We start from the raw sequence: 20792 nt of genomic DNA, 5'->3' as shown, positions 1-20792 counted from the left end.
TCATGAACACACATTAAATATATCCATCAATAGCACTTTCATTAACCCCTTTAATTGCAGATGGTGAAACGGTAACTTGATGGTGAACGAGAGCAACAGTGCCAAGTAACAGGCATCTGGAGATGCAAATTTCCTATAAAAGCCGTAGAAGACACATGTTGCTTCTGAGCAACAATGCCAAATCAAGAGTTAAATACAAAATTTCTCTCACAGGGACTCATTTACTAACTCTCTGTCAGTATTTGACCCCCTTAAAATTAATGCTCTTAACAAAATTAAAAGATTAGCACAACCTGTTTGAAAATAATTCTTATTATGCCTCATATTGTGGGACTGTGAACAAAATCATTTATCCGAAATTCTAAAAACCTCCAAAAACCTGAATTTTTTTGTAACATTATTGCATTACTAACTTGTACAAAAAGATTTCAATCTATGCCAGGGGTGTCAAATGTCGGTCCTCAAGGGCCACAATCCAGTCAGGTTTTCCACAATGAATATGCATGAGATCTATTTGCGTGGACTGCTTTCATTGTATGCTAATAGATCTCATGCATATTCACTGAGGAAATCCTGAAAACCCAACTGGATTGCGGCCCTCGAGGACCAATATTTGATACCTCTGCTCTACGCTGATAATAGTTCAGTTTTTTTCATCTTACCTCACACAATGGTGTACCTCTGAGGTGTCGCTGGTGGCCACAGCGATTCATATTCGTTGCCTGCTGCAGTCCCGCACACTTCTCTGTCGCGTCCAGCCAGGAAGGAAAGAAGCAATATCAGCAAGGCAGGAGGCAGCAGAGAGAAGCCTACAGGGCTGCAGCAGATGACGAATATGAATCGCTAAGCCCAAAAAGTTCTAAAATAAAAATGTCTCTGGTCCCGAGCATTTCACATAAAGGATCTTGTATCTGTATATTTTCTAGTATCACAAGATACCAAGGTGTGCTGTAGGGTGCACATGCAGATATTTAGATGATAGGAGGGCAATACCCCAAAATTTTATTTGAGTAACAAAATAGTTATAAAATCTGCATGCACTCAAATTCTCTTGGCACTATATTCAGAGGAAATTCCATAGGAAGCTTCTCTTCAAAAACACGCTTTAAGATCCCCTCTCACCCCAGACTTCCAGACTCTCAAGGCAATATGATTATTGCCCCTTTCATAACATAGGGAATGATGGAAAGTGAAGATCACACCTCTTATCCCTAGCAATTAATTTTACAAGCCTTTCCATTCCTTCAGAAAACCTCTGCTTCTCTTATGCTTCCTTCTATTCTAATATAATCATCCTCCCACACCTCCACTATGAAGTTGTTCCATGCATCTACCACCCTTTCTATAAATATTTGCTTGAATTACTCCCAAATCTGTCACCTTTTACCTTTCCCCTTTGACCCCTTGTTCCAGAGCTTCATTTCCATTGAAAGAAGCCCACTCTTGTGCATTTATACCGTGGAAATATTTAAGTATCTACTATATCTTCCTTCTCCATCAAAATTATTAATTTAGATATGACTATGACAAATATGGCAGCCTTGCTTGAGGAGAGCACCATTGACTAAAAGGCTTCTTTGGATCTGTTTAGAACCTTTTTGAGACTCTGGGCAGTAGTAAGTGGAGACAGGCCTGGAAAACTGTTAAGTCAGGCCAACCGCGCTATATTTCTTGGAGATATGAATCCTCTCACCCTAACCTTTTAGTTTGAGACTGAACTCTGAGGACCTTTCTTAAGAGATCAGATTGTAAGGGTCTTGTCTAACCCTCAGTAAGCCTGGTTCTAAGAGAGGTTGCAGAGGCTCAGCCATTAAAGATCGTTTTCACAGCAACCTGTGATAGGAAAAAGTGCAAAAGTGGCATTGTGATACTCAAAGGTGAAGGGGAGAAATATGTAGAAGCTGATAAAGAAAAGGCTGAATTGCTTGACAAATATTTTTGTTCTATGTTCATGGCTGATGCGCCAGGAGCAAGACCGCAGAAGACAAATTGGGATGGAGGAGTGGTAGATCCTGATCAATTTTCAGAGGGTTGTGTTCATGAGGAGCTAGCTAAATTAAAGGTAGACAAAACGATGGGGGCCAGATGATGTACATCCGAGCGTGCTGAAGGAAGTTAGGGAAGTTCTGGTGGCTCTGCTGACCTTTTCAATGATTCTCTAAACTTGGGAGTGGTACCGGAGGATTGGAGAAGAGCGGATGTGATCCCTCTACACAAAAGTGGAAGTAAGGAAGAAGTAGGGAATTACAGGCCAGTATGTCTGGCTTCTGTAGTAAGCAAATTAATGAAAACGCTTTTAAAGCAGAGATGGTGAAGTTTCTGGAATCCAGTGTATTACAGGACCAGAAGCCACATGGATTCACTAGAGGTAGGTCTTGTCAGACAAAAATTGGATAGAGGAAGTGCGCTTGATGTGATGTATTTAGATTTTAGCAAAGCCTTTGACAATGTTCCAAACAGACATCTAAAAAATAAACTGAATGCCCTTGGGATAGACCCCAAAGTGACGGGCTGAGTCAGAAACTGGTTGAGTGGAAGACGACAGTGTAGTGGTCAATGGAGATCTCGCTGAGGAAAGGGATGTTACCAGTGGTGTGCCTCAAGGTTTGGTTCTTGGGTCTGTTCTTTTTAACATTTTTATAAGCAATATTGCTGAAGGGCTGTCAGGCAAGATTTGCCTCTTTGTGGATGATATCAAAATCTGCAATAGAATAGACTCCCCAGATGGTATGAATAACATGAAGAAAGTCCTAGTGAAGTTTGAAGAATGGTCTGAAATTTGGCAGCTAAGATTTAATGCTAAGAAATGCAAGGTCATACATTTGGGCTGCAAAAACCCGACATAATGGTACAGTTTAGGGGGTCCATAAGGCCATTATTGAGATGGCTTAGGGAAATCCACTGCTTATTCCTAGGATAAGCAGCATGAAATCGGTTTTGCTACTTGGGATCTAGCTAGGTGCTTGGGACCTGGGTTGGCCACTGTTGGAAACAGGATACTGGGTTTGATGGACCTTCAGTCTGTCCCAGTATGGCAATTCTTATGTGCATGACAGAAGAGCGAGACTTGGATGCGATTGTATATGATGATCTTAAGGTGGTGAACATGTTGAAAAGGTGACGACGAAAGCTAGAATGATGTTAGGGTACATAGGAAGAGGTATGGCCAGTAGGAAAAAGGAGGTATTGATGCCCCTGTATAAGACTTTGGTGAGACCTCATTTAGAATATTGTGTACAATTCTGGAGGCCGCATCTTCAAAAAGATATAAAAAGGATGGAGTCGATCCACAGAAAGGCTACTAAAATGGTGCGTGATCTTCGTCATAAGGCGTATGGGGACAGACTTAAAGATCTCAATTTGTATACTTTGGAGGAAAGGCGGGAGATATGATAGAGATGTTTAAATGCCTACGTGATGTAAATGCGCATGAGTTGAGTCTCTTTCATTTGAAAGGAAGCTCTACAATGAGAGGGCATAGGATGAAGTTAAGAGGTGATTGGCTCAGGAGTAATCTAAGGAAATACTTTTTTACAGAAAGGGTGGTAGATGAGTGGAACAGTCTCCCGGTAGAGGTGGTGGAGACGGAGACTGTGTCTGATTTCATGAAAGCCTGGGATAGGCACATGGGATCTCTTAGAGAGAGGAAGAGATAATGGTTACTGCGAATGGGCAGACTGGATGGACCATTTGGCCTTTATCTGCCTCACATTACAAGTATGATCAAAACAAACACAATTAGATTCTAAGGAAGCTGCTGCCATTCCATATGCAATAAATAGTTTTGTCATGTCATTTTCTCCTGGGCTGGAAAGAGGCAGCTGAGGCATATCCCAGTTCATATAGCTTTACTCAGTCAGAATTCTCCTTGGTGGTATCATCCCACTGACAGACCCTCAATGACTCTAATTTTGACGTCCCCCCCACCTCCCTTTCCCCAGGAAACTCCTAAAGCCAGAAAGTCTAAAAACTGTACTTTGGGCGTTGCTTAGCAAAAGGGAAAAAAACATTTGCTTCCAACTGCACGTAACATTCTTGAGTGTGTAAACAGTAAGACTGACAATTTCTCTGCTGAGCTAGATAAACGGAAAAAAAAAACACCCAGAGACCACAAGAACACCTCTAATTGGAAGCCATATGGGGCTGTCAGCATATTAAGAGCAGATGTCTACTGTTTGATTACACACAAGCAAGTTGTTAAGTGATCAACATGGGGTGGGGTGCTGATCATTTAGTTAAATGTCTGTTCTGCTTGTTGGTTATTCACAGTGCAGGACTTTAATGCTCTTTCTCTGTTATAAACCTCATGGCGGCAGACTGGAATCAAAGCATAGGCAACATTCAACATTTTACCTTTACAGATTCACTTGTCACATCTCGCAAGAGTTTGTGCAGTTGTCTCAATTCTGCCTGGCCCCAGAAGTAGTCAAATAAGAACAGGCCTAGTAGCGGAGACATATCCGAAGGCTGTAGGCTCTGTTATACCCGAGCTATTGCTTCTGACTTTCCCTTTAATTCTTTACACTTAATTGTTTTTATTTATTTAATTCGATTTATATCCCGTCCTACCCAAGGAGCCCAGAACGGGTTACATGGTAACATACACAACAGCAAACGAGACACAACAATTAACAAGTAACAGAAGACTAAGGCAATAGGGTACAGGGAGATGCGTCTAGTTTAATTATTCTGGATTAGCAAACACCGTTATGCCCATTCCTATTACTGTTTTTGCCTCTCCCTCCCCCCCCCCCATTCCTCTTCTGGTGTTGCTTTTGAGTCTATCCCCTATGGGGTCATATAGTCTATAGATTTGGCTCCAGTTGCAGGTGCCCTCAGGGCAATTCCCCTCAATGACATGCCACAGTCTCCAGGCTAAAGAACTGTGCTGACAGTTTTCCCCGCTTACCTTGAAAAGCAGGTGGACAAACAATGAAGGTCTGTTGGAAAGGATCGGTTTGCGTGCAGAGTTGTGTGGCTGCGGGCTGCAAGGACACGCTTTGCTGGGCAACTCCAGCAACTGGTGCTGTGGAGGGTGGATATAGGGCAGGCTGGTAGTTTAACAGTGAGATATCGGAGTTTGCCAAAGAAAGAGTGGTAGCACCAGTTGAGCTAGAAGCCAACACACTGGCCTAGGAAAAAGAAAAGAATAAACCTAGTTTGGATCTGCAAAGACTTTATAGGTAAGAGCTGAAAATAGCACTCAGGCAATTCATTCCAATGTGATAGAACCATAGTCATGGGGAACCAAGCTCGATGAACTTGAGTATAAGGTGTATTTACAAAGAGAAAACAAAATACAGTGGAACCTTGGTTTACGAGCATAATTTGTTCCAGAAGCATGCTCGTAAACCAAATTACTTGTATATCAAAGCGAGTTTCCCCATAGGAATGAATGGAAACTTACTTTGATTTGTTCTACCTCCTCCTCCCCCCCCCCCCGAGGCTACCAGCGCTGCTCCATCACCCCCTCCCCCCAGCTCTATCCGGCATTGCACCCCCCGAACCGGCATCGCAACCCCTCCCCCACGAGAACCGCATCGCACCCCTGTGCTGGAAGCGGCATCTGCCCGCCCTCCCTCCCTCCCAAACATGCTCCTTCCCCCATCTGCTGCTTGTGAGAGTGAAAGAAAGCTCCTGCCTCTTGCCTGGGCTGGGCCTTGAGCATCTGCGCATGCTCAAGGCCCAGCCCAGGCAAGAGGCGGGAGCTTTCTTTCACTCGCACAAGCAGCAGATGGGGGAAGGAGCATGTTTGGGAGGGAGGGCGGGCGGATGCCGCTTTCAGCACGGGGGTGCGATGCGGTTCTTGCGGGGGGGGGGGGGGGGTTGCGATGAGATGCTCGTGTATCGGAACATGCTCGGTTTGCGAGACTAAAGTTTGCTAAGTGTTTTGCTCGTCTTGCAAAACACTCGCAAACCGGGTTACTCGCAAACTGAGGTTCCACTGTACTCCATTTGCCAAAAGTCTCCCAATACAGTCCAGAATAGTGTCCCCACCATTCAGTTAATGTATAAAAATATGCTTTCAAATATCACGGATACACCAATTTCAGAAAGTCACTTCATAAAAACAAGAGCAGCTCCTCTAGGGACTAGGCTTCAAACGGCCCTTAAATGACCAAGGACACATCTGAGTGCTCTCAAAACCTTCACATATTCAAGCCCTACACTAACACAGAACTATTTATTTGCTTTTGTGAACTGGATTCCTGAAATGTTTTCTATTTCCCCCCCTCCCCCCCTTACAAGATGAGCAGTAGGACTAGACGTCTGCACAGAGACTCGGCCCCAATATCAGGACATCCTGGAGTTCTCCATATTGTTTGGGTTAATTGGCTTCCTTCTGTTCTTGTTTCATAACACAAAGCCATTCTTCTATTAAACTAACCTAAAGCAAACAAACCAGTAATATCAACTCTTCTAAAGTCCAAAGCAGCAGCCGCTCAGTGATGAAATCAGCGGGCCGAGAACCAGGGTTCAAATACCTAGTGACTTTAGCCAGTTGCCTCAGGTAGAAACTTGAGGGCCCTTTTACTAAAGCATGGTAAAGCTTTGACCTTACTGCTTGGTGAGTGCCCCAATTAACAATCAGTTAAGTGAAAGAGCCAGCATCTCTCATACAGTTGCTAAACCTCTAATTTAGGAAGTGATAAAAACGTCCAAGCACAGTAAGTGATTATGCACCCAGTCCAGAACAGTTACTAAGGGGTACATTCTACCAAGGGTGAAAGGAGAAATTAGGTCCTTACCTGCTCATTTTCTCTTTCTTTTAGTCCCTCCAGACCAGCACAGAAATGGATGGGTGTACGCTCCTGCCAGCAGGTGGCGACTGAGTCACTAACTTTTGGCTACAGTACAAGTGGGTTGTGCAGCCCCTCTTACAATCGGTCTTTATGAATAGCCAAGCAGAAATCAACTAGCCTGAACAAGAACATGGAGAAGACCAAGGAACAGTTCTAAATCGGACCAGGGGACACTGTTGGATACGGATTAGATCAAGAACCTTTCAGAATGCCCCACAGTTCGCCTGCTAAACCAGCCAAACCAAAAGCCGCTGCTCTTTCAACTCCCAAAACAACCAGCAACAACCAAAACCCGCAGAAAAAATGTACTCTTTGTGAAAATACCAAACGGGATCTGTGCCGGTCTGGAGGGACAAAGAATATGAATGCTAAGTATCAATTCTGTAATGGCAACGTCAGGTGCCGGCACTTACGCTACATCAAAGGCTATTGTAAACGTTGGTGCCTAAAGTTGTCCGTTGTGCATGTGATGGTATTCTGTAGCTTGTGTGTGCAACTAAGACATACCCCTGACCCACCCATGGGCACACTCCTTTTGTAGTTGTATACTATATAATTTAGATATTAGCCACTTGACATTCAGCGCTATTTAAACACTCGTGGCTGGTTAAATAGCGCTAAGTCAGCTAGCCACTGAATATTCACATCCAGCATCAACACTCACTGGCTGTCCAGCTAAGTTTAGCGGCCAGATAGGCCCGCGTAAATAGGTCAGCCAATGGATATCAGCTTAACTGGCTCTGTCAAAAAGCGGCCAGATATGGCCAGACACTGAATTTCCGGGTTCGCTGCCAACTGTGGGAGTCAGCCTGGCTATCTCCCATGATCTCAATATCGGCCCCTAAGTTTAGAGAACAGCGCCTAAGTGCAATTCTGTGCAGAACTGCAAATTAGTGGCAATAAGCACCAAATTCCTGAAACAATCCTAACATCACATATACCGTCCTTCCTCCCTCCCTCTTCCCGCCACACTGAAACTACCTGACTTACTCTTTACCTCTCTAGAAATGACAAATGATCTTCCATTGTAACCCACCGTTTATAATTCTTTTGTAATCTGCCTTGTACCGCAAGGTAATGGCGGAATAGAAATCTCTAATGTAATGTAATTAATGCCACTAGTCATACTTGATGCCAATGGGGTCTACTTTACCTATTAAGATAGGCACACAAATGGCACTATTCCACAATCTGTGCGCCTGTCAGACATTTGGGTGCTCAACTTTACAGAATCTGGGAGTAACTTCTTATTGCACATTAGTAAAGAGCATCTATTCTCCCAGAATTTGAAACTCACCTTGAGCTCAGATTTGTTAAAACTGAATAATTAAAACCGAAATCTAAACTGCATTTAATAGTTAAAAGAAATATGCTGATGAAGCTTTGTACAAGCCACTGAGATCAATCCATACTAATATGAATTTTAAGAAATTACTGAAAAACTAACTGTGTTGTAAGATGAAATATGGGGTTTGAAGCTATAATATATTTGTAGGCGCTGGTCACAGAAATGTTTTGTTTGTTAGATTTGTTAATTGCATGTAATGTGAAAATATTATGGATGTACATTTTGGAACCTGCTTTGTATAAAGCGGGATAGAAATCAATAAACTATGAACTACAATTCTGGTATATAAAGGCCACCTAAAGTTAGATACCTAAATCAGCCCGCCTAGGCTTAATTGGCACCAATAATTGGCAATTAACACCTTGTAACTGACACTGTTAGAATTTAATTGGATATTAGACGCCTAGTCCAGGGATAGGCAATTCCGGTCCTCGAGAGCCGGAGCCAGGTCAGGTTTTCAGGATATCCACAATGAATATGTATGAGATGGATTTGCACGCACTGCCTCCTTGAGATGCAAATCTATCTCATGCATATTTATTGTGGATATCTTGAAAACCTGACCTGGCTCTGGCTCTCGAGGACCGGAATTGCCTACCCCTGGCCTAGTCCAAAGCACCTATCAGAAAGGAGGTGTAGTTAGGGGATCAGATCATGGGTATTTTGCAGGTAGGTGCCCATTTTTGTCTTGGGCGCCGTTAGGCACAGGTATTTGAGTGAAGAAATAAATCAAATGAGTCTAAAGTTAGGACACCTAGCAACGCTTAAGACAGCGCTAAGCAAGATTCTATACTGTGTGCCTTTTATAGAATCTGGTTTAGTGCTGAATTTTTAGGCAGACCATATGGAAATCGGGCCCAGAATTGCTTCAGTTACTTTGTCCTACCATGAGGAGGGGGATAATGTTTTGGGACAAGCAGTGAAATCTGTCATGCCACCCATTAATCCTCAGCTGTATAGGCAAACAGGTTTACCACCTGCCCATCTGCTGGCTTCAGCCTCCTTATCCTATATCATCCACAGATACAGGGACGCACAGCTGTGCTTGAACTCAAGAACAGGGCATGCTGCACCTGGGCTAAAGCTTCAGCATCACTTCAGCTCGGGTTTCAGCTCTGCTGCGGCTTGCCAGCATCATCACAAACGAGGCGGCCATTGGTCACACTGCCTTACACAGCGAAGCCTCGGTGCGCAGAGTCTCGGCGCACAGGAATTCAGGTTAACGCTCAGAACTGGAAATAGCAGCTGCCTCAGTTCAAACACACTATTTGTTCTAAATCTGTATTATGCTACTAGATCACATAGTCGAGGTTAAACTTGTGACTTCCTCTTGCACCACAGAACAGTTTGGCTTTTGTTTCTAAGATGCTTGCTGGATGAATTTGTTTAAGCATTGAGAAATGCTCTGTTTTCCACTGAAAGCAGCAATTTGACTTTTCTGGAACATTTTCCATGCCAATTTTTCTTACATTTGCAAAAGAATAATCTACATATAAATGTGTTTGAAAATTTTACTATGCAAATTTTCCTGATGTACTAAGTAGATTTGGGAGTAGATTTGCCCTATAAACAAACAAAAAAACCCCACCATTAATTTGTCATCCCACATGTTAAGAAGTCAAGCAGCTGCTTGAGGGAACCAGTGATTTAAGAATATGTTGTACTGAAAAATTCAAAAGTTTCAAGTTGAAAGAAGTGACTTATTGGAATACACTGCATGCAGTATTATGCCATTCCCTTCCCTTATTACAATAGAGATTTCTATTCCGCCATTACCTTGCGGTTCAAGGCGGATTACTAAAGATTTAAGGTTGGTCTGTTACAAGAAGAGATCAGTGGTCATGACTAGTGAAGGTAGAGAATAGGTCAGGGGTATTTTCAGGGAGTTAAGAAGAAGATAGGAGGAATGGGTAATCATGATGTTAAGACTTAATCAGGGATTTCTTGAAGAGTATGGTCTTTATTTCTTTTCTGAATAACCTGTAGTCCGTGGTAGTTATCAGCAGATTGGAGATTTGGTTATCCAGTTTCGCAAATGGCTGAGATTCATTTTAGAAAACTTGGAAGTCCTCTTATGTGTCATAACCCTCCTCTTATTTGCTTCATTCACTGGGGCCACTGGGGCATCTTCATGTTCACTGTCACTAAGCAGAACCACTGGCTCTAATTAGGAGTTCCATTTCAGAAGCAGACCGAGGCCGATCCACTTCTTCACCACACATTCCCAAATAGTCTACAGGCAGGCTATCAGACTGCATCTTTTTCACCAACCCGCTTTGCACCGATTTCTCCAGTGTGCTCTATTCTGACGAAGCCAAAACTCTTCCCATTCCATTCACAAACAGCTGCTAAACATCTGTGTGAAGGACAATTCTATAATCTGGGCACACACATGTCTGGAATACCAGCACATACACACATATGGGTGTGCTTATCCGTAACAGTGCCAGCAGGGTGCTGAACTGTTATTCTGCAAATACCTGCTTAACTTACATAGCACATATCTGCAAAAAGGGGGGCAGGTTCCCACTGAGGCACATAATTTGCGACACATGTGTCCCTGTCATTTAATTGGCCACACTTACACCAGTTTTATGGCTTGTGCAATCACAGGCACCTAAACATTAAGCAACTACTATAACAGAACCTGGGCACCCAGATTCTGTATAGAATAGGATCCTACCGTGAGGTCTTGGGACATCTAAATGGAGGTGCCTGGTTGTAGAAAGCTTCTGAAAATTTATATAAAACTTTTAGGTGGGCTACTTACACAGACAGCACTGCTGAAAATAATATAAGTATAGATAACTTATCAATCTATACTTATTTCCCCTCATATGCTAGTTGTATATCTGGATAATCATTTAACAATGGAATACCATATCTTGAATGTTATTAAAAGTGCTTTTTTACAAATGAGAACACTATCCAGATTAAGACCAATGCTTTCAAAGCTGGATTTCCAGATACACTCCCTCCTCCGTATTTGCGATGGTTAGGGGCAGAGCCGGCCCGCGAATATTGAAAATTCGCAAATAACTTTTGGGCTGATTCTGACCCACCCCGCCTCCCAGACCTTACCTGGTGGTCTAGAGATGATGTGGGGCAGGAGCGATCTTCCTACACTCCTGCACCCTTGCAGAGCCGTCACCAAAAATGGCTGCTGTGAGGTCCCGTTGTAGTCTCGTGAGACCACGGGAACTCACAGCAGCCATTTTCGATGACAGCTCTGCACGGGGCAGGAGTGTAGGAAGATCGCTCCTGCCCCACATCATCTCTAGACCACCAGGTAAGGTCGATTCACTAGGAGGGGGGTTCCGGCATCAAAATCCGCAAATAGTCAAAGCCGCGGGTGCCGAAACCACGAATAAGGAGGGAGGAGTATAGTGATCCAAAGTCTTGTAATTACAAAGTTAGATTTTTGTAATGCTTTATTTCTGGGTATAACAAAAACAAGGGTATATGCCTTGCAGGTTGTGCAAAATACAGCTGCAAGGATGATCATAGAGGTGTCTCATTATGAGCACATTTCTCCAGTACTTCAACTACATTGGTTGCCTATTGAACATTGCACCGAGTATAAGATCTTGACAGTCAAACACCGTGTACTTTATGGGGAAGCAAACAACGAAAAGAGGCAATGGCGATGTCAAAACCAACTAATGGTCACGTGTCCTTTAATGAAATTAAAACATCTAAAAAGTATAACACAAATAAATGGGGACTTTTATTTGTTATATACTTTTTAGATGTTTTAATTTCATTAAAGGACACGTGACCATTAGTTGGTTTTGACATCACCATTGCCTCTTTTCGTTGTTTGCTCTATTGTAGTTTGAGGCTTGGTTCCTTCTTTTTTTTCCCCCTTTATGGGGAAGCACCACAATACTTTCCAGGCCTTGAAAAAAAAATATGTTCAAACCCATACGTTGCGATCAGAACCGGCAATGAAACTGTCACTCGAATGTGTCCAGGATGTGCATTATAAAAAGGCCTGATTGTCGCCTATCTCTTTAGCTGGCCCAAAATTGTGGAATGCATTGAAGGGACCGTTAAGATTATGTTCTAACTTTGTCTCATTCAAAAAAACTATTGAAAACCCACTTATTTGTAAAAGCCTTCTATAAATAAGGAATGTACTTTTCCTAGGATCTTTTTATTTGCTGAATTTATTTTTACTGAGTTTGTATTTTAATGTGTTTTTAGTTGAATTTGCATTTTTTTTGTAGGTCTCATTTTATGTACGTTCATTTGTAATCCACCTAGTTGATAGGCGGAATAGAAATTTATAAAATAAATCTAAAATTAGACAGTGAGCCACTACTGGCAATTCACCTGTTTCTAAAACATTCATCTCTAGGCCTGGCTTGCGGCTCGGTGGCACTGTACACATCATTGCCATACAGAAGATTCCTGCTCCCCGGGTTGACTGGGATTGAGGCTGCTGAAGTCATCACTTAACAGTGGCACCTAGCGGCTGGATTCAGTGCTCTGAAAGGAGCTTTGGGGCACACGCTCAGCCCAGGACCATCAATTTTAACTAATTGTACTTCACTGATTGTCCAGCCTTCTTCTGTGTAAATCGCCTAGAAATCGATTGATTATGGCGGTATAGAAGAATAAAGTTATGTTATGTTAATGCAACAACCAAACTAAAACAATATAAGACAGGAAAAAAAATAAACCATCTGGCTTGTTGCAAAAGAAGGATCCCAACTGCTATTATTCATAAGTGAAGTCATTAAGGAGTGGTTAGCAGCTTTGTTTCCTAAGTGGGTTTTATATTTAAAATGTACTCTGCTTTTTTCTGCTTCTACATGGTATCTGGAAAAACTGGGACCCTTACATAGTTTCAAAATACTTAGCAATTATTTAAACATTTAGTATGACCTTTGAAAATACATTAGTATAATGAGGTTTTGTTTTTTTCTTAATTCATAATTTGTGTTCAAAGAGCCCTTCTTTAGCTCTTGACACATTCATGAAGTCTTCAACGCCATTTGAGCTGTTGGCTCCATGAATTCTGAGGTATCATTAACTAAAAGCTTGATGTGCTGGAGTGCCACCCTGTTTAAAAATTAAAGTACTCAGAAATGTCTCACATTTTAGGCAGAAGTTTTTGCTACAGTGGAACGTCGGGCAGCGCTTTAGAAATGATACTTAGTAGCAGTAGTTATGGGTTATTTGGAAAAAAAGTCAAGGGTCCTGATTTTTCTGACCATATTTGTATTATCAATGGTGTATTAAATACGTATGTCTTGCATCATGGATTTATTCTGAACTGAATTCACTTCAAGGGAAACAGTCCGTAAAAATAGTAGCTTAAGGCGACTGCATTAGTGACATTACTCTATGGATATTCCAGCCAAGGGTGGATGCCAAGCCTGGAAATAATGTAAATCACAGGATTTAAAACAATAAGAGATGCCGATGTCTCTACCAAGTCTGTCGAAGTTCAATACTCAAAGGCCTCAAAATAGGCCAAGTTTTCTGAAAATCCCTAATAAATATACATGATATCTGCATACAAATCTCTCTCATGTATATTCATGGGGACTATCCTGAAAACAAAGCCTGTTCATGACTCTTGAGGACTGAACTTATACACAGTATAGACCAGGCTTGTCCAACATATTTATTTCCTTACAAAGGACTCCTGAAATAGGCTTCCTCAGATGCTGCTGTTACAACACATGCAGAATATTAGTGGTCTTCCAGGACCGTTCCTACATTTTGTTCAATATCTACTTAACATTTACCAATCTTCTTCCTTCCTTCAGTGGCTTGATTCTTGCTATAATGATGCCACACCCCATGATGTCCTAGTGAGGCATTATGAGGACAACTTCACGTCAGAAGCATTGAGAAGCAAGTAGATCTCTCATGCCAATCAATTCCAACTTAGGACTGGAAATGAGTTCTGCTCTGTATGTCTGCTATACTGAGAGTGAGCCAAATCAAAGGACGAGTCCAAGATGAAGTCAGATTTTTAGCTTTGAATTTTTTTTAGATAGTTTAAATTTGATTTAGGGTTTGGCTTATCATGAGTTTATTTGCCTACTTAGAAACCAATAAAAAAATAACCTCCTTTGTCTTCTTGAGCACACTTTGAGATTGCCAAGCTTGTTTACTATGGCACTAGAATCCATTCAGTGTTACCCTTGAAGTAAAATGTTCCACCCCCACCACCTTCCTGGAAGGGAGCTGCCCACATACCTGATTATGCACTGTATTCAGCTGGTTTCCAAAGCTCATGGTTAAGTTTGTGCTTGTGTTGGGAGCCACATGGGTGGTAAATGGGCTCTTTATCTGATTAACAGTATCATACATGTTAACTCTTCGTTTACAAATCTCCATGTTCTGAAAGCAGGACTTCACACTGAAATGGAGAGCACAAGCAGAAAAACAGGAAGAACAAGAAGTTTTTATATTTCAGAAATCTAAACTGAATTAATTTCAAGCTAGCTCTCTGCCGTACAGATTTAACAATTTTTATTTCGAGTTGAAGATATATGCAAGCCTAAATTTCATGCAAACTCCCTACGCTCTCCCAAAGGCAGAATAGGGAAAGGGAAAAGGAATGGGGACTTGTATACCACCTTTTGGTTGCTCTGACATTCAGAGCGGTGGGCACTGGAGGATTAAGTGATTTGTCCAGGAGTAGCACTGGGATTTGATCTCACCACCTCTGGGTGCAGAGGCAGCAGTTCTACCAGTGAGCCACACCTTCCCCTCACCTTGAGTAAGTGATATGGATAAATATGAAACAGCTGTTTATCCTTTCAAGTAGTACTAAGATGAGAAGATGCTTCACAAAATTGACAAGCAGTTGTATTTAAGAAAAAAAATGATGTAAAAGCAGTATTTCACTATACATTTGGTGCTGAAAGATGCAGGCAAGGAGGTTAGCATACTTGGGTAAGTCCTGGAGGTTAAGTTGTTAGCTATTTAGGCTCAGAAAAAGCTGTTGCTTATCACTGGGAATGAGCAATAAGGAATGGACCTATGCCTTGGATGTTGCTGAACACTTGTGATCTGTACTGGTCATTGTATAACAGGATTCTGAAATTGATGGACCTTTGGTGTGGCCCAGTATGGCACATTTAATAATCTTATGGCTACACAGTCATAAGAACGTAAGATTTGCCTCCGCTGGGTCAGACCAGAGGTCCATCGCGCCCAGCAGTCCGCTCCCGCGGAGGCCCATCAGGTCCATGACCTGTAAGTGATCCTTTATATCCTTCAATCCCTTTTATCCTTCCTTATCTATATCCTTCTGACTGTACCCTTCTTTATCCTATATCTTTCCTATCTATATCCGTCAATAACTTTTTCTTTCAAGAATTTATCCAATTTCTCTTTGGAACCCTGTAAAGTACTATGTCCCAAAACTATTTTAAATCCAGAAAATGGCAAGAAAACATTTCTATATTTAAATGCTCTAGTTTTGCAGTTATTTAGCCTGGTGTGTTCTCTGAAGACAGCTGTTCACACGAACCTACTTGTCTTTAGAGAACTATTTCAGAAGAGTATAGAAAGAGACGGTTGTTAACACCTGTGCTACTACTTGAAAATGTCCTTTGCCAATATACAGCAGTTTGCTCAGATAACTGGGGGAGAGGAGAGGGGAAGGCAGGACAGGGGAACTGGAAATCTGACCCTCATTCTTCATTCATGCACTTAAAACGTGACTTACTGATTGCTGTGGGGGAAATCCAGTAAATGGCTCATTGTGACAAAAGCATGGTTCAAGGTTTTTAATGGTGTGATTCTCTTGTCTGCATCAATTGTTAACATTTTCTTCAACAAATCAATATACTCTCTTCTGTCTGCCTTCTCTGCCAACATATCAGTTCCTTCTAAGTCTGTGGACATATTCACCTTTTCAAAGAGATGCAAAATTTAAAAATTAAATTAGAATTTTTGGGGTTGGTTTTTTTTTTATTTTTAAAAGAAGAGGCCAGACATTTTGCCATCAAGGTTGCCATTTCTTACAGGCTGTTCTCTATCCCAACCCAGCACACACCAATGACTGCTACTGATTGAATCCATCTAACTTCATCTCTAAGAGAACTGTGACATCACTGCTTTTACAGTAAGAGTTTATCCACAATGAATATGCATGAAATAGATTTACATACCAAGAAGGTAGTGCATGGAAATTTATCTCATGCATAGTCATTGCAGATATCCTGAAACTCGATGGGGGCTAGGTATGCCTCAACTATAATTACTACAATGCAGCACTATTTTAGTCACCAAAGAACACAGCAATAAATGCAAACATGCCAATGCATGTAAACAGCTTATTACTATGTAGATTTGGTACTGCAGCTTGCAATGGGTGCACACCACAAATCATAGTACTGCTAGTAAAAGAACCTCATTTAAAAGCAGGGGTTATTTTACCATCCAAGAGCATCAGGCTTTTGGGCTGTCTCTTAAAGGATCCTGAACTGATCATAGAAGCCAAAACTCCTTCCTGTCCTCCCATCCCTCCCCTCACCACCACCTGGAGTATACCTTATGTAAAACTCCATGGTGTTTAGTAGTGAGGGACAATGGCCAGTCACTCCTTCTCTTGATGGGGCCTTCATCCAAAATGGAGCCAGCGACCCCTATGGAAGTACCGCAAGACTAATGCCAAGAGTCGCCAGTGTCATTTTGGATGAAAGTACCAGCAAGAGCAGGAGTGACTTTGCATTGCTCCTGCAACCACTAGACACCAGGGATTTTTGCAAAAGGTAGGCTGGGTGGGAGGGCAAAGGGGCTTTCAGTGGAAGACAGCCAAATTCCAGGTGGAATTTGACCGTTTGGAAGCGGGGCTGTGCCCACCACTTCTGCAGCCAGTTAGTCCTTTTAAGGAAGGCCCAAAGCCATGGTTCCAGGAGCAAATACTGCCTATGAGCTGGTTTATGTGTATTTGCTCTTTGTTACAACATCATTGCGATGTACATCAATTTAAAAGGAAAGGAACGCCAATAATTATAGTATAAGTGTAAAGAAAAAAAAAAAAAAAAAAGCAGCATTATGCATTTTCCACAGGAATTATCAACCTCATGTACTACAATTCCACAGTTTGATAACTTAAATGGTAAATCAAGGTGTGGTTAAAGCTTGCCTTTTACTGCACCTTGATAACTCTCCCCTCCTCCCCCAGGAGCTAAAACAAACATTTTAACAATATCACAAAAACAACGTGCTACTACACAACAGCTGCATTCATCCCAGTTGGCAATGTTACATTCACCAAATGGAAATGGTGAACCCATAATACAATCAAGGTGTCAGGTCAAAAGCGCGCCGGGACAAAGGCGCGCCCAGACACTTGAGCGCAGCGCGGGGGTGCACGCCGCAGAAAATTACTGTTTTTAGGGCTCCGACGGGGGGGGGGGGGCGTGGGGGGAACCCCCCCACTTTACTTAATAGAGATCGCGCCGCGTTGTGGGGGCGTTGGGGGGTTGTAACCCCCCACATTTTACTCAAAACTTCACTTTTTCCCTGTTTGTAGGGAAAAAGTTAAGTTTACAGTAAAATGTGGACGGATACAACCCCCCAAACCCCCCATAACGCCGGCGCGATTTCGATTAAGTAAACTGGGGGGGCTCCGCAACAAAACCCCCCGTTGGATACCCTAAAAACTGTAATTTTCTTTGGCGCACGCCTCCGTCTTGCGCTCAGTTGTCGGTGCGTGCCCTTGTCTTTCGCGGGGTTGTCTATGAACCTACAATCAAAACAGTCCTAGAAAGACACTGATTTACTACTGGGATCATAATGCAATTCCACTGTGTGCAAATCTGCACACAGTCCACTGGAAAGTTAATTTGAGATTTTTGCACTGTTTGGGACACCTGCTGGAAATTCAACGCATGTAATTACAATCCACACTTTGTCTGAGAGGGTGATGGAAAGGGGAGGGGGGGAACTGGATCATGATCCAAGATCAGATACAAAGAAACTTCGGTCAAAATCAGTCTGAGTGGTTGACTATGTTGTGAACACTTCCACTTCCCTGATGTTTCAGGAACTTTTTAGTACAATGATAGACCGAAAGGGAAAAGGGGATGGAGCCTTTCTGTGGTTACAGTAGAAGAAAAATAATAAGACTTGTCTAACAGCTGATTCCCAGATATGGTTTCAGGGAATGATGGCTCCCTATTTCATCAGCTTTATCCCACAGACAGAGATCCTTTGTTTTTACAAAATAATGCAAGACAGGGTGCCAGAGCGCCCGCTCCTTCACAATACAACCCCAGGTGAGGATTTAACAAAGCTCTTGAAACTTCTCCTATCTTCCTCTGTTTCTCTTACCACTGCATATAAAATTTAACATTAAGACTGGAAGGAGGAAGGAACAGTACACCCCAATCTAATTTCCTCTCATGGACATTTTGCCTTGCTCGGTTCCTCTGTTTTAGGAAAACTGGTGCTACATTACCAATGCTGAGACTCCAGAGAGGAATGATGAGCAACAAGCTTACCTGGGCCATATCATCTAAACAGTTAAATATATACTTTCGAGCTTCTTTTGATTTTATCCCAGTCTCCATTTCATGTTCTTCCGGTGTCTGTAAAACAGAAGACTAGATCAGCTCAGTGCATTTACCTTATTGTTTTTAACATTTGGCATGAATAAACATTTCCAGTAAATTACACTTCTCCCTCTGCATTCGCTGTGATAGGAGATTAACAGAACCGCAAATACAGAAAAACTGCAAATAACTTTTTCATATGTTATTCGCTGTTTTCTATTACAAACCATCGTGAATATGGCGAAACCACAAATAACATGTTGGGAGACCTGGCCTGTTCCTGAAGGAGAGGCAAAATACGGTGATGAAAGTGCTGAGAATCAGTGATTTCTCTATGCAAGCTGATGTAATTTTTTTTGGGGGGGAGAAGCCAGCAAGCTAAAATAATGGAAACCGCGATTGCTGAAACCGCAAATACAGAGGGAGATGTGTAGTTCCATTAGCATTTCCTTCTGTCATCCTGGGGACCTCATCTTCTGCCACTTGATGGAACAGGAAAGTTGAAGCGCTTTCCAAGAGCTGCCCTACACTGTATAGGCATTCTTTCTCTCATAGGAACTCTGTCGGGAGCAGCGCAGAGCACTCAGCACTCCTGTGTGCACTAAAAACCGCTATCACGGTTTTTTAAGGGGGGGTTAATTAGCACTTGTGATCAACCCTAGTAACCTTGGATTTATTTTTACTACAGGAAACTCAATCAATGATAAGATCAGCAATGCAGCATGTGCCGCTTAGAAATGCCATTATTCTAAAGACAACTACAGAAGTCATGATATTATAATAAAAAGGGGGGAGGGGGGAGTCGGTCACAAACCTTTAGCCGCCATAAAGGATACCCCAGATCTGGATCTCTGTTAAAAAACCTGGATGTTTTAGTTCCAGCACTGAGGAGATATTCTGCTGGAAGGCCTTGGGTTTGAGAAATGTAGCGAATCTAAAAACAATAAATATTTATACACCATTACTGCATGCAGGTCTGTGGAAGGCCCGTGAAAGAGCTCAGAAAGAGCAAAAGAGGTGTTAAGACAGTTAAAACTGAACAAGTTAAAAACAATTAGTACATAATTCATAGGTATTTGCTCCAGATTGTTTTAGTTTTCCAACTTTAGAAAATTAAACAGCGCAACTGGTTTCAATAAATAAAATCTAGGTATTTGGTGTCCCATAAAAGTATTCATACCATATTGGATTCCATAAAGAATACAAATGCCCTGCTATCAAATGGATTATGTAAGTGAAGTCTCTTTTTAAAAATGTGAATACTCTGACCTTATTATGCAATTCTTTTGTGGTAAACAGGAAGTGAATACACATCCCTTGATATAGCTAAAACGTGGGCCTTTACTGGGTTTTTGGATGAAAAATAAATAACTACAGACTTTTTTTAAATATATAATATTAATATATAAATCTAAGATGATATAGAATGTTTACATTAAGTGGATCTTTCTTTAAAAATGTTTTCTATAAAAATTAAAAAGATTTTAAAAGTGGGTTTTCACAGAATTGCTTGAGAAATCCAGCTTTTAATGAAAGAGTAAATTGTAAGAGCTTAGTATCCGAGGCCTTTTCCACCTACTTAGCTTAGCTTTTCCTCCAGTAATTATCAGCAGTTGACAGGCTTTGTAAAAGAATGCACATAGTAAACAGCTCACATGGAATATTGAGAAAAACAGTGTATCTACTACATATATAAAAGGGTTTATTAGCTAGAAAGATAGTACAGTGGGTTTTGCAAGACGAGCAAAACATTCGCAAAACCGGCGCCTCGGAAACCGAGCGCGCATTGATTTGCAAGCGCCCCCCCTCCCCCCCGCCATCGGGCACCCCTCCGCCGCCATCGGGCACCCCCCGCCGCGACCTGAAGTCCCCCAGAGCCCTCTTCTTATTTTAATGCAGCACCGGCATGTCAGCCTCCTCTTCTGTGCTGGCCTTGAGCATGTGCGCATGCTCAAGGCCTGCGAGTTCATGTTCTCTCAAGGCCTGCGAGATTCTCTCAAGGCCATGCTCAAGGCCTGTGAGATTCTCGGAGAGAACGTGAACTCGCAGGCTTTGAGCATGCGCACATGCTCAAGGCCAGCACAGAAGAGGAGGCCGACATGCCGGTGC

The 20792-nt window shown here is 42.1% G+C and overlaps 1 protein-coding gene across 7 annotated transcripts in view; it reads right to left on the bottom strand.

Annotated features, from left to right (window-relative positions):
* The window catches only part of HIPK1 (homeodomain interacting protein kinase 1), a 96058-nt gene that overhangs the window by 32008 nt on the left and 43258 nt on the right, over window positions 1-20792 (bottom strand). For all 7 annotated transcript variants that reach the window (XR_004536745.1, XM_033917790.1, XM_033917792.1 and 4 more), the window contains exons 4-8: window positions 19498-19617; window positions 18633-18719; window positions 15848-16032; window positions 14368-14530; window positions 4910-5132 (exon numbers count right to left, since the gene is read on the bottom strand). Coding sequence is in view for 6 of the 7 variants with exons in the window: in XM_033917790.1 (XP_033773681.1) it covers window positions 4910-5132; window positions 14368-14530; window positions 15848-16032; window positions 18633-18719; window positions 19498-19617 (778 nt within the window). In the remaining variant the exon portion in view is untranslated. The remainder of the gene's footprint in view (window positions 1-4909; window positions 5133-14367; window positions 14531-15847; window positions 16033-18632; window positions 18720-19497; window positions 19618-20792) is intronic.

This window comes from Geotrypetes seraphini, chromosome 13 (assembly GCF_902459505.1).
Source record: "Geotrypetes seraphini chromosome 13, aGeoSer1.1, whole genome shotgun sequence".
NCBI lineage: Eukaryota > Metazoa > Chordata > Amphibia > Gymnophiona > Dermophiidae > Geotrypetes > Geotrypetes seraphini.
This window is presented reverse-complemented; position numbering and strand designations above follow the sequence as displayed.